We start from the raw sequence: 14,461 nt of genomic DNA on the forward strand, positions 1-14,461 counted from the left end.
CATTGTACAAGTTTTGGAAAAGTTGATTTTCACATTGCTCTTTCACAGAAAAACTGAATGAATCTATAAAGAGCTGCAGACTTTTTGGGGTACGTGCTTCGACTGCTGCATCGTCGGCATACAGGACTGGGATCTGCCGCCTCCCATTCCTGGGTGTATCTGCACCCACCGCCTGAAGCGTTTGTGGAGGAAGGGTCCCAGTACACACCCGTCGAACCCCTCCCCTTATACCAAAAGGTGGTCAATTCACCCTGTGTGCCAAATCTTACTTTTGCCTTTAAAACATCATACAAGTGGACTAACAAGGAGATGACTTCCTTGGATGGGGTAGGTGGAAGGGCTACAGACGGACCTGAAATGTCCACATGATGGACGATACTATGAGGGGGATAGTTGTATGGCGTCTCAAAACTGCAACGGAATTTTGTGGGGATGGAACATTAAATCTATGATGTATTGAAATGATTATATTGATCACGAACAATGTACCGGATACCCTCCCCGACAATTGCTGAAGTATTCCGTACATCAAAGTATATTGTCAAGTATCTGTTTAATAAAAAGACCCCCCAAAAAAAAACCTCCTTGGAGGTCCCCCTTTTTGACCAGACATTGCCAGAGCTTCATGCGATCGACTGAGTCGAAAGCACTGCTTTAATAGATTAAACAGATGTATAACAGCCAGTCCATGGCTTGAGTATACTTCCCAATTAGAGCAATTGCTCGACTGTCCCCAAACCTTTAAACACATACTGGGCGCTAGAGAGAATCATTCTCTTCTGCTGAACATTTCAATTTCTGTAACAAGACTCTCCCCAATAGTTTGGTGGAAGTATCAAGTAGTGAGACACGGCAGTTACATTTTGGATAATTTCTAGAACCCTTCTTGAAGATGGGTATGATCAGGGAGGTGGACTTGAAGTAATCTCAGCCACTGGTAACTACTCGGGCTGCGTCCACAGCCATCATTTTTCCCACCCTGGAACCTCAGATTAAACTCCGCCATATGCAAATCAGCCATGGCCCTGCTTCGGTGGGAACAGTTCACGGTGAAGGCCGGAGACAGGTCCTCTGACCTAACACAAGCAGCCCAGGACCGGTTTTAGCCCGGTGAGGGGGCTTCAGTCAGGCGTAACTCAATTCCAGTGGCACAGTGAGAACAGGAGGCCATCACCCTTGGGGCGTCACAACGGTTAACACAAAAAAGTGATCTAGAAACCATTTAGAATTGCACAGTGTGCCAAAAACGATGGTCTAGTAATTGGCCCGAGGGACTCGACAGTGTCCAAAATGACAGCAAGCATTCCTTCCACCATCTTGTTTTCATACTTTTTCGACCGAAGTGCAACAGTTGTGCCCAGACATGGGTTCCGGGCTCACTGTGCTACAGGACTCAAGATGCATCGCACGCACGAGACCAGAGTAGGTCGAAACTGCTCTGTGGTCCCTTGTGTTCTCATCTGGAGGAGACCTGGCCAGGCAGTGCAAGCTGGAATGTTCCTACTGGAGCAGGACTAAGACTGATTGAAATAAGCCGGGTTTCATCCTAAAAAAAGCACAATAGGGGATAAACGATGTACTGGAATGCGGCACAAGTGATCACCAGTGGCGAATGTTATTTCCAGCATTCCTTCTACCACCTTGTTTTTTTCACTCGCAAAACTGACACCAGCCCTGGTATCAAAATCAACATTAACCAGTGGCGGCAGCTGGATTATGAAAGTGGTGAGGCCCAAAAGCACTATCCAGCACTCCGCCTCGGCCATGATCAATTCCCAGGCCAGATTTTGAGATTGCGCACAAGCAGACCAGCAAACACATGCAGTTGCAGGCATGCTCACAGTCACACACATGGATACACATGCAGTCCCAGCAAACAAACTTTTAAAGACCAAAAGTTACCTGTGGTAGGCCCACAACGTCTGTCTCCAGCAGCTAGAGACAGACCCAGGAACTTCCACCCAATCAGAAGCTGAAATAGGGTTGAAGGTACCGGGGAAGACTGTTTTTTTCTATTCCAGCTTCTGATGGGGCAAGAGGACTTGCGTTTGACAAGTGAGATGATGTGGACTTACAGCTCGAGCGGTCAAACTCGAAGCTGGGGAACTGGGTTCAAGTCTTGGCAGGGACGCTCAACATTCTGTGATTCTGGGCAAATCACGTAATCTCCCCGTGCCGAACAAAAATGAATGTAACGCAACTGGTGCTCATGTAAAGTACTCCAATACCTTCGGGTCGCGTTAGTGCTATACAAAACGCAAACTTTTTTTTTTTTTAAAACCCTGAAGCTCCATTACTGCATGATGCTAATGCAACATATCAGATGTATATTGGGTATGTGTGAGGCCGGGCTGGAACAGCCCCCGCCTGACATGTGGAACATACCTAGTGGAGCCTTCTTCTGCTGGTAAGGTAATATTACAGCTTTTTACATGCAAATGATTTGTTTGTTAGCTTGTTTTCATAGAAGAGCAGCAATATGGTGAGCAGTAATGGCAGAGCGAGCCAGTGGGTAGATGCCCAGGTCCCCCTTAGGGGAAGCCGCTACTGATTGTGGGCTCAACTCCTTGCTGCAACCCTACAAACCTCAATCATCTCTGGTAAATGCGAGTGGTGCACCTTTGCCAGTGTGGAGAAGGATTTTACCTATTCAGAAACCATATATCTGGTCGGTCTGTAGCAGAACCAACCAGGTCATAATTCATCTTCTAAAAAAAAGTTAATTCTACAAGGATTTTCTCAAGAGGAACCACTAAAGTTGCAGCAAGAGTTGAACTGTGGACCTGGAAGACTACGTTCTTTGTACTGAACGCTCTGCTTCACTCCAGACTTGATGGAAGACGCCCGATACCCTCACTCCCAGCAGATAAAGGAACGGACCCTGGATCTCTCAATCTGGTTGCACTCTAGATGAGGGAGGGCTGGCTCACCTCCAACCTCTGATCCAGAATATCCCAGATAGGTCAGATTCTTATGTAGTTTCCTTCTGTGTCAGAGTCAAGTCAACATGACCTCTTTGATCATAAGCTTCCATCCATTCTGATGGATACTTAAGAGGGCAAATGTTTTAACTCTAACACCCAAATGGGTTTTCTCCTTTAATAAATCAGTGACCTCCGCCACACATTTTGTGAACAAACTGAGGCCCACAAGCTCAAGGAAAAAAGAAAACAATACCCGGAAAATACACTTAATCGAAGCAACATTGGCTCAGCTGGCTGCGGAAGCACGCACCACAAAATCTAGCACACCAGTCAACTTTCATCTTTTGTTAGATATACGCCTATTATAAGGAGCGATTTGTTCTCAGACCTCTTGGACGTAAGTTGTGGGTTGTCTTTTCCAAATGAGAATATAGAAAAAAAAAAAAAAAAGCTGCCTTTACCTGTTGAGGTGGAACCTACCCAACCCTTAATAAAGCTTCTTATATTCAGAAAAGCCTGGACCTCCCCTTCTCCAGCATAAAGAAATGTAACAAAAATAGACTTTACTGCACCGCGAGGAGTCATTTCTACTAATGGAACTCTTTCAAACCATCTCATCTAAATCAAACTAAGAACCGGATAGGGCCAACTATTTTTAATTCCAGCGTATCTTAGGCTTTGAAATTCATTTAAGTCGGGTCTTCGGATTCAGTGGAGTGACGCAACCACTGCAGGGTCTGTGTTCAACCCCTTGGTCGCGAGTCTGAATCCCATGTGGGAGCTCGCCTTTCGTCTACTAGAGAACAGCTTAATTGGGCAACAAGCACTGGATTTCGCGCCATATCCCCCTGAGGTGCACATGCACCGTACGAACATGCTGCTATGTTTAGAAGTCTAGACATCACGTCTTGGAATCAGTGAAGCCAACGTGCTGGCATGTCCGAGAGAGAAATGATGCTGTTTGCCCAATCAGTATGCGATGAAGACTTTCAAGAAAGCGGTGTGATGGGGTTGGGGCATGGGTTTAGACACTTTCTTGCTCACTCGTTGCATTACCATTCCTGCTCTCACTGGGGTTTTGTGGGGGTACATCACCAAGTGCCCCCCCAGTAACCTAATACTTTGATGCTTGGTGGAGCTGTGAATCAGCGTGGGAACTTTTGTGACCTGTTCTTTAGGAAAACCAGTGATTCTCATTTCCGCCTTGAGGCTTGAAAAGTTCTCTTCACTGGAAGGGACGGCCATCTTTTAAAGAAGGGATGCATTCCAGGTACATGGACTGGTCTTGTGTCCCTTGAGGTCTGCCTTCAATTGGAATGTGCTGCATGGACAAGGTTAGTCTCTGCAAAAACCAAAGTACTGTTGTTAAAAGAGATCTGCACAAAGATATGCAAGACTGACCTTACTCCAGTCACTTGTGACCGACGAATCTATACTCCCCGATATCGGAGCCTGGCACTTGTGGCTGCAAAGCAACTGGTCTGATGCAACAGACAATCTCTGTGACCTCAAGCAGCTCCTCTCGTGTCAGATAAGCTCTTATCAGCTTCAATGCAATTCAAGACTTTGCCCCGAGTGTGGAAGATTGTAGTAGAACACTTATGAAGCAACAATTTTCAGAAAGACAAACATTTACTCCTCATTCTGAAACACGTTCTTGGATTCCTTTTCAAGATAAACATTGCGAGTATATGGAGGAACGAAGACCATGAAAACTTCCGATTCCTATCGACACATGAATGGCCATGAGCTCCGTCAGAGACCCAGACTTCACTTCATATCAATATCTGCAGTAGGGCAAACCTTCAAGAATGAGGCAGAGGGAGATATCGCCGGAGCAGGGCCTGGTGATCAGGCGAGGAAGAATGGCTCAACGATTGAACTAAGATAGCTCAATTTCAAATTAAATCAATGTGTGACCCGACTGTCATAACTCCTCATGCCACAAATTATCACTGCTCGAGCCAAGGACTAAAGGTCTGGCCACTACGTCCTTCCTTACCTAATCATTTGGCCCGGCTCCCATTGCATTATCCCTCACCGGATTGCACAGCCCTACTCCCACAATGACCTCCGTCGCCTGATCACCTCACCCTGCTCCCTCTACATCCTCTTTCGCATGATCACTGTGCCCTGTTCCAAGATGAGTATTCCACAACAAAGAAATGCCACCACCCTCGTGTCTTAATGAAAAAGAATCTAATAAAGACCAAGTGCAACCTCATGAAACTTGGTACGGTATTTTTATTTATACCAGTTCTTCTTGTTTTTTGAATTTATTTTTGGAGATAATTTTTAAAGGCAAAAAAAGAGTAAAAAATTACACCTTTAGACAATTATACAATATTTACAAATCTAACAACAACACGCTGAATCAAGACAATATCACAAAAACACAAAAACACAAGACATTATATATACAATATGCATCTTCATCATTGTTTCGGAAATGAATTCATGAATTTGAACAAACAAAGCGATGTGAAAAACAAGAGCAAAGACAAAAGTACAGCGTCTTCAAAATTGATCATTCAATGATATAACTTGCTCTTGTGAGTGTGCCGACGCGTTTCAGGTTCGAGTATAGAATTTTCGAACCCTCATCAGGGCTTTGTTATTCGTCTATATTTTACAGGCAGGGCATCCTTTCATCTATGGCTCTTTTGGACGTGGCTTCAAGCTTTTGTTTCTCACTGCGCAACGTCTGATGCCTTGTGGAGGGAGGGGATTGTAGTTGCACGACCAGCCTTAAAAGTGCTTGTTCTAGTTCTGCAACGGATGTTATCCTTTGTTATTGGGACGCCACTTTCGTGTGGAGTGACCTGTCCTGAATGCTCAATGCCGGTATTCTTTCCGGAAACGCTCACGGAGTCTCAGTTTGCTCGTTGCGCACTTGAAGAGTACGCCGACCTCCTTCACTTGCTGCCTTCACCATCCACTTCTCACTGGAGAGTGTCAAGTGTTCCAAGATGAGGATACAGGAGCATTCAGTCATCATGCGCTCACGACACCTGAACTCAACCTCCGTCAGTCTCTACAATGAAGAAACTTGTGCGACAATGCAATCCAATGCTGAAAGCACACTGGTCATCTCCAAGACAATGAGACAGACCACCACCACCACACAGTGGCCGAAGGAACATTTTAGACTGCCTCAGAAGTGCTTCAAAGAAAAAAAACTTCAAATACTGTAAAAAAAAAAAAACGAACAAGCATTGAAAATGCAATAGGTCTCGCCCTCGTTTAAGTTAAAGCAATTCTGTTGGTAATTAGGTGGTTATTTTAGCTTTGCTTTTATTAGTGTTTTTCAAACTTTCATGTACATAACATGCATATGTATATGTATGCATGTATTTATATATGCTTGGAGAAGTCACTAAACGCATACAGCTTCTTAAAGTGCTTCTCAGGTCATGCAGGGCTCTGCAGCACCTCAGTAGTATTGTGCTCTGAATCCGACTGTGACACCAAAGCAGTGAACAACGTTGAGAAGTATGCACAACACGGCACTGCTCTTAAAAAGAAGCTCAAAACTAGTGAGAAACTATTCTTACTCACCGGCTCTCCTCTTCACTACTACAAACACACCAATATTCCCTTGGTCTCTAGAGGGGCTATGCGGGTATGGGCAATAAATGCTGCAGCTGCATGTACCACAGTGTTGTTCAGAGCTAGATCTGTAACGAGTCCTGCAAAGAAATACTGGTAAAATCCAATTACATTTAAAGGGCCCATATATCCCATGTAAGAGTGTAGCAGCCCCATGAAGGAATGCCATAAGTGTACTGAGGGCGAATGTATGATTTATTCAGCATTCCGTCCATCATTTGTTTGCGTAGCACTTTTCACCCTAAGTGGGATGGGTATTCCCAGACGCGAGTCCCTTGCTCACTGCGCCACTGTATTCAAGCAAGCCTGGCTGATGAAGGGTAATACCCAGAAACTGGTCCACGGAAGCTTGTTTCCGGTCCAGGGAGGACCTGGCTTGGTAGTTCGGTCTGGACTGTCCCTATGAGGCACAAGGTCAAAACTGATTTGCATATGGCCAGGTCTAAACTGGGGTGGTGTGGTGAGCAAAAGAACGATAGATTTAACCCAGATCTCTTGACTCGGGGTGAATGTATGATTTATTCAGCATTCTGTCTATCATTTGTTTGCATAGCACATAAGTGTACCTTCAGCAGGAGAAGACCCCTTGCTGACACGCCACACGTGTCAGATTAAAAAACACAATAGCACAGCTGAGACTACCAACACAGTAGGAGTGCAACTATTGAACTACAAAGTACAGAAACACCCTGGAAGGACTAATGAAGGTTTAACCTTATTTATTTGCACTGTAGTATTTGCCACAATTTACCTTCCACAAAACCTTGATATCCGATCATGAATCAACCAACACTGTTAAGCACATGTGTAAGGTGTCAAACATTCAGCTATGTGATCTATAGGTACCAAAAGCATACGATACTGCCCAGCAGCAACATGGGTGTTACTCATTCAAGTCAGGCTTTCATTCTCTTTTGGGAGGGGAAATGGCGCTCAGCACTGAGTAAGCTAATGCTGGACTGCCCAAAGGATGCCTGTGGAATCCTCACAAATACCCCAACTGGATCAGAGTTGCATACCTGAGGCAGAAGTTGCTTAAGTCTGGGGTGAGTTTCTGGGATAAAGAGGACATCTTTTTATAATAATACCTGAAATGTCAGTCACAGTGGATTCCTTTCAAAGTTATGGCATGCACCCAAGTAAAAAATAATTCATGGAGGGTGCACTTGACATCTCACTACACAAAGCAGAGCGCATATTTTAAAAATACGGATATGAAATAATCATTTTTTTGTGTATAGAGCCTAACTCGGAAGTTGTGTCATTTCTACTTGCAGTAAAATAACGGACTCTAAGGTACTCTATGTATCGAGTTCGACATGATGAACAGCTAAGTTGTCCCCATCAAGATTCAAAATTGTGAAAAGCAAATCAAAACTAGAGGTCAGCAGTTGGCCCTTAACTTGCTGAACGACAACGCAAATTCAAAGTAGGTCGTAATGTAGTTTTTTTCTATGTGCTACGGCACATGGGAGAGACTGGGTTGTGTAGGCCATTACATGGAGCCCAGAAATGTTTCAACAAGCCACTTGGCCAGTTCTAGGATAATGGTCTCCACGAAAACTACATGTGTATATTTCACAACAGGTAGAGTTGTTGACCTTCGGTGTATGCCGTTCTGCAGTCAAAATCCTTGAGAATGTCAGATAGTTATCGTCTCGTGGTCACTGGCGTCCAAAACCAGAACTATGTGTGTTTGCTAGAAAAGAGCAGATGAAAGTTCAGTCTTAGAACACACCTTGCAGGTTAAAACATAGTATTGTTCCACTCTAAGGCAGCACATGGTGCAGCAGCTGCTCTGGGCACACAAACACATGCATAAGCCAGCAGAGGTGCAGGTCAAAGAGGACCGAGAGGTTCACGCTGCTATTTACGGCAGTAGCCATGGTGAGTCTAGACTGGACACTGCAGGAGACAGCAGAAAAGAAGCCAGTCACATGTTCTAGTGATTAAAATGGGCAGGTACCTTGGTGGTATTAAAGGAACAAAGACAGTGTTGAGAATGAAGTAACTCTCCACAGCTTTAGTTTAATAAGTGATTAAAGAGTCTGTTAAATCCACTCCAAATGCAGAAGCTAAGCGCATGGCTCGGGTAACTTGGCACCTGATGAGCTTTGGCGATCTGTTCAAGTATGCACACGAGGGGTTTGCTACCGACCATTGGGGGTCTGTTAACTGATACTGTAATATCGGGGCGGGGGGAAATGTGCTGCCAATAGCAGCGTTAGTGCCCTCTCCGCCCCGCGGTGGAGATCAGCCGGTGCAGGCCTTAGTCTGGCCATTCTTCCCAAGGGGCAACGTCTGAGTTTTGGGGACCTCATTCGTTCAGCGATGGCCGGTCTCTAGGAGAAGCAGACGAAAGGGCAGTTTAAAAAAGACCCTTCAAGATTTGGCTTATGACAATGTAACAAACCGATCCTTACGATCTCTCCTCTAGGGAGCGGAGAACCTAAGTCTGAACTAAGACCCTCGTGCCCATCACCTCAGTCTTCGATGGTCGCAGCCAGAGGCCTTTACAGTCTCGGTGCAGGTTGTACGGCGCACCGAGGCCGCTCCTTTGTTTGGCAGTACCTCAGGGAGCAAAGCCTCTTCAAAAACAACAGCCGGCCTTCAGAGCAGGTGGGGGAGGTTGTAGCCCTCTGTCGCTTTCCTCAGCAGCCCCTGGAGTCATCTTATTCTACTGCCAGGGTATATTATCACGATGCCAGAACATAAGGTTATTAAGCGGCAGAGGAGTCCTCCAGTTTCGGTCTCCACATGGGCCGTTTTTGCCTTCATAATCTAGTCATTCCCATCTGGCCACTCCAGTGCGAGCTGGACCACCAAGGCTATGATATGTACTGGATGTAGAAATCCAGCCAGTACTTGGGGTGCAGGGCTGGGCAATTTCATCACTTTCCATTTTATGAACAAAGAATCTGCTAGGTGGCTGCTAGCCCGTGTTATGAAAAGGCAGGAGTGTTTAGGGAGATCTGAAAGTTAAACTTCAGCAGATGACTACTGATGCATGGCTTGGAAAGCCCTCATACTTGAGGACTGTACACAATGAGGGAGAACCACACTTTGAACACATCCTGCTGCATGTTGGAAAATGATCTGTTGCACCAATACCAAGCATACCTATAACAAAAACAAAACTAAAAACACACCACACCAACTGGTGGCGCGCCGTGACTACCAACCAGTGACACCAAATGCCAAACTGGATCCCAACGGGTCTTGTTGCAAAGTACAAGAGTAAAAGACATGTAATAATCTCCATGTGATTGAAGAAAAAAAAAAAAACGGACAGATGTCCACTTACCCTTTCAGTGCAAAAAGAGTCACACAGCAACAAGAAAACCAGAAGTGTGAAAGCCAATTAGTCTGGCTTTAGCGCCAATCCATGCAGCATTTGCAAATGAGGCGAAACAAACAGAAGGAGCCAGCAGGAGCGGCAGAGGGTGCAGATGTAAAGGGCTACCTCGTGAGGTGCGAAGCAAGCCCTCCGGTGCAGCAGAAAGATAGATACACTCAAACAGCCAACAGTATTACGTGAGAGGTAATTACTCTACTGACTGCGCCAAGACATGACTGACGCCGTCTAAAACCAATGACCGAAAGAGGCCTGTCACAGAAAACAAAAAGGTAGAAAGAGGAAAACAAACCCAAAGTCTATGTATTTTTTTTAGCAAAAAGGTCTCCGACAGCTGTGCTCTCAAATCTCCGGCCAAAAATAAGCAAATGCTGCCTTTAGGTTTGCATGACAAGAACATGTGTATTTTGGTTACGTGCCAAGAAGCTTAGTAAACACTGTCTTCAGACATGCCCAGCAGAAGCAGCTGCTTTGACTGTCCAATCAAAGATACAGGCACAAGCCGAGCCTGCGTCTGGCACTTTGTACACCGAAGGCTCCGGCTCCCTCGATGCCTTGGCCTTTGGTGCACTTCTTGGAGGTCCATTTGTGCCAGGCCAGGCTCTTGTGAACTTTCCTTTGATTCCAGCTCTTCGAGTACGATGGACTCAGCGCCTGACATGACAGACACCGCCCAAAAAATACTAACTGCGAGTTGCATCAGCACATGGAGATAAGGGCAGCTTAAGAAGGAAGAGGGGAAAGAGTTAACGTGTTACAAGCTCAGGCACTACCATTTTTTAAACCTTCACTGAGGCCGCCCAGCGTCTCTTCAAAGATGTGTACATCCTAACGGTCTGTGGGTTGTACATTCATTTCCACGTTCCCAGTTTGCAAAAGGACTCTGGGATCATGAAGAGTGCAGTGCGCTAGTCTGAGCAGTAAGGCCTAAAAATAGCCTACGGTGGCCGAGAAACTGCAGGGCCTAACCCTGCTGGATGGCAGTAGTCCAGGCATTCCGCAAATGCCAAAATGGGTGGGAAAGCCACTATCTTTCGCAGAGGACAACTGAGAGGTGCACAATGCGGACTGAAAAAGTACACAGCATGTGGTTTGGCTGAGGGGATTAAACACATTGAAAAGCCTGGTCATGTCTGAACAGAAGCTAGTTACAGTTGTGTCAGCTGGCAGGAGATTTAGCATGGATTTTAACAGTTTGAAATCTGAAAGGCAGCTGTAAAGCGAGTGCTATGACAGGACAGATTTATTTGTTTAGTGAAAGTTATGGGGGAAAACCCTGGTCTCAGAGTTCTCAGGCCATGCTAACAAAACAGTACCGAGCCATTAACTTTACTCAGTTGATGACTTCTTCAGTAGTTTGAGATGTGGTCTGACGTACATGCCAGAGAGATCTGCAGGCGCAAAAAAACATCCAGTACTAGATGGTTGTACTATAATCGGATGCCTTTCAAAGCTTCACATACAGCTTAAGTCACTGCAGCGTAAGCTACTCCTCTCGCATAGATCTACACGGTGTCTTTTACCACCCATGGGTGAACTTGGTTCCAATGCACCAGTGATTGATGTGAAAGCCAGGTAGCACTGCAGAACACTGATGAAGCATGCCCCAATTTGTGGGCGAGGGCAGTTTTTGCACATTAAGCACATGCCACTTAAACTTATATTGTGTGTCAAGAGACTGTTCTGGGGAGAGACAATTCCAACAGCGGAGGCTGTTGTAAAGAGAACACACAAACTTTTTAATTTATTTATAAAGTTTTATATAGCGCAAACAAGATCCTGAAGGCTATCAGAGCGCTTTACAATAAGTTGGTAGAGAGGACAAAATGAGATCTACACAGCAATAGTGGTAAGAAAAAAAAATAAAATAAAAACCAATGATAAACAGTAAGCAATGGTACACATAAAACGTATAGTATTATGCATACGATCCGATCCGTGACTGTTAGTTGTGCCATGGAGCTAGGAACAAAGAGACAGCAGCCTTATGAGTGCCACAACCCCTTATGGTAGGAATTTGCTCATTAAGAATCTTTTGGCTTCCAGTTTGAAAGCCGTCGTCGAGGCGAGTCTGCGTAGATCCGGGGGAAGAGAGTTACATATTTCAGGGGCAGCACTAGAGAAATGTAATTTGGAAACGTGTGTATGTTGAAGTTCAGACGAAGAGAATAAGCCAACAGGATCCACAGAAGAAATAAAAGTGGGCGTAAGACAGGTTGTAAAATAACAGATAGTTCCAGAATAAAATCCACCGTCCTTACCAATTAGAAGAAGCACCAAGATGACGATCAGAACCCCGAACCAGGTGTTTCCATACGTGACCACCAGCTGCACCAAGCGGGACTTGAAGATCTTCTGCCACCTGCAAAAAAGCCACGGGTTAACTCAGAAGAAGCCATCCAGAACAGCTCAGTCAGTTTCTCAACAGTATATAACCCCCATACGCAGTGTTTTCTGAGGCAGCAAATAAAACAAGACCATCTCACAAAAGAAAGGGGACTGAAACATACCTAAACAGTACATTCACTCCCAGAAATATTACTGCAACACAAGCTGGGCACGGCCGTCAATGGGAAGAAAAAAAACTGGATTGGTCGCAAATGTCAGCGTACTGAAGGGATGGGTCTGGAATGTTACACCATAGTGTGCTGGCTATGGAGGCCAGCAGGTGAGATGTTTCTGGAATGATCCAGTGCAGAAAGAGGTAATGCAAAAAATACACAAATCTTCAGTACACACAGACTGCAGACAACACAGCACCCCACTGATGGAGAACCTGAACACAAAAACTCCCAAATCTCACGACCTGCTCAAATTAACAGTTTGAATGGGAATCCTTGGAAAGTCTGTCTGGTCCTTGAGAAGACCGGGCAGGTTCCTATACGGAGTCAATGGCAGCAAAGCACGTTGTGTGGTCAGTTATTGTTTCGGCAAAGATTGAGACCATGTTCCATTTTCTGCTTTATCATTATTGGCCTCCACTGGCTGCTTTCATCAGCCTCGGACAATCCTCCCCGGCTCCCTGCCTTTCATCGGTTGCCTCTTCATAAACAGGTCCGCACCCGACTGCTTCTTCTGCATGGTCTCAGGATCTATGCACAATCTTTTGCACTTGTACCACTGTCATCATCCAAGCCAATCACTGGGCTCTGCTTCAGTCCTCTCGCTTCAGTGTCCCACATATGTCTGTCTCTCATACCGCTGGTTGACAAGAGTCAGTCTGAAGCGCATGCTGGTAACGCCATCCCTTCACATCAAATTGCTTAACACCCCCCACTGCTCTTATTTTCACTCTGCCACAAGAATGTTTCATCTCATATCCTGCCTCCTATGTCCTAGGATAACATCTCCTCCGACGCCCTTCTTGACATTCACACCAAATTATCAAGAGCTGACAACCGAGGCCATGCTGCCCTGTGAACACTGAGTGCAGGAGCTTGCACCAATACCTGGATGACAATGGCCTTTTCCCAAACACACACGGTGTTTTCAGTCCAAAATCCATGAGCAATAGAGACTTGGCCATCCCTGGTCTCTGTTTTCAGTGAGGAGGAGGAAGGCGTGCCAGTTCCCAACCTCCTCGCCAGTGTTTGGAGTATATATGCATGCATGTTTCTGTGCATGCTTGTATTTATCTTAGTCTAAAGGCAGTGACACACTGCAGGATTCATATGCAAAGACACTCCACATGTGATTGGATGGGTTCTAACGACAGAGGATGGTTACATGTATAATATATTAGGCCTACAGAAAACAAATCTATAATAAACTATTGGGCCCAGTTTTATACAGGCTCAACCAAGACTTTAGAGGGCTTATGAGCCATGTAAGACGGGGCTAGGATTGCTAAGTGCAGAGATATACATCTAACCTGCATAATAGGAGCCAATCCTGAACTTCACAGTGGGGAGATCTACTAATCCATACAGCAGAGACCACTCATGGATGGACTTCTGAACACATGAACATGCTGCATGGGAACATGGGGGTGGGAGGACTGTTGGTGGGTACATGTGCCCATTTCAGCTCCACTAGTTCCCATAAAACTCATTAAAAAAAAGACTGAAACCTGAAGCGGTGCATCTCCCAGGTCTTTCACAAACTAGAGCAGGATTGGGTCAATCCTGACAGATACAGGGATGGAGTTGTAAATCCTGAATGCAACGACAGAGGTCTGCTGCCTTGTTTTGTGTCTTTTTCGTACTCCATCCCTAGTAGAATGGAGTCCTGGCTGTGGGTGTGCTGAGAGCCACTGTAGATGGTGAGCTGGTTAGCCAGATAGTCCTCCCTGCCTATCAAGTTAGCTTTGCCACTGGTAAATCTAGTTTTGAAGATGGCACGGGCTGACAAGGGAAGTCCGTGGAGACCTGTTGGACTTGGGCCTTAGGGCAGGTTCACCCCTAATCTTTTTGCTTTTATTTGTGACCCTGTGTAGTGATTTTTGGGTCTCTGCGCACTTTTTCCCTGTGTCCCAGAGTAAAGTGCGTGCGTGTAGTATGGCTGGCCTGCCCTCCCATAGGAATGCATGGGGAATGTGTGTGTCCATGTTAGTTCCTGATGTGTGGGGAGTGCA

At 45.5% G+C, this 14,461-nt stretch overlaps 1 protein-coding gene across 4 annotated transcripts in view; it reads right to left on the reverse strand.

The window, feature by feature from the left end:
- The window catches only part of BCAP31 (B cell receptor associated protein 31), a 197,334-nt gene that overhangs the window by 60,523 nt on the left and 122,350 nt on the right, over nucleotides 1-14,461 (reverse strand). For all 4 annotated transcript variants that reach the window (XM_078664576.1, XM_078664575.1, XM_078664577.1 and 1 more), the window contains exon 3: nucleotides 12,150-12,250. In XM_078664576.1, coding sequence (XP_078520702.1) covers nucleotides 12,150-12,250 — 101 coding nt within the window. The remainder of the gene's footprint in view (nucleotides 1-12,149; nucleotides 12,251-14,461) is intronic.

Source organism: Lissotriton helveticus, chromosome 10 (assembly GCF_964261635.1).
Source record: "Lissotriton helveticus chromosome 10, aLisHel1.1, whole genome shotgun sequence".
Lineage (NCBI taxonomy): Eukaryota > Metazoa > Chordata > Amphibia > Caudata > Salamandridae > Lissotriton > Lissotriton helveticus.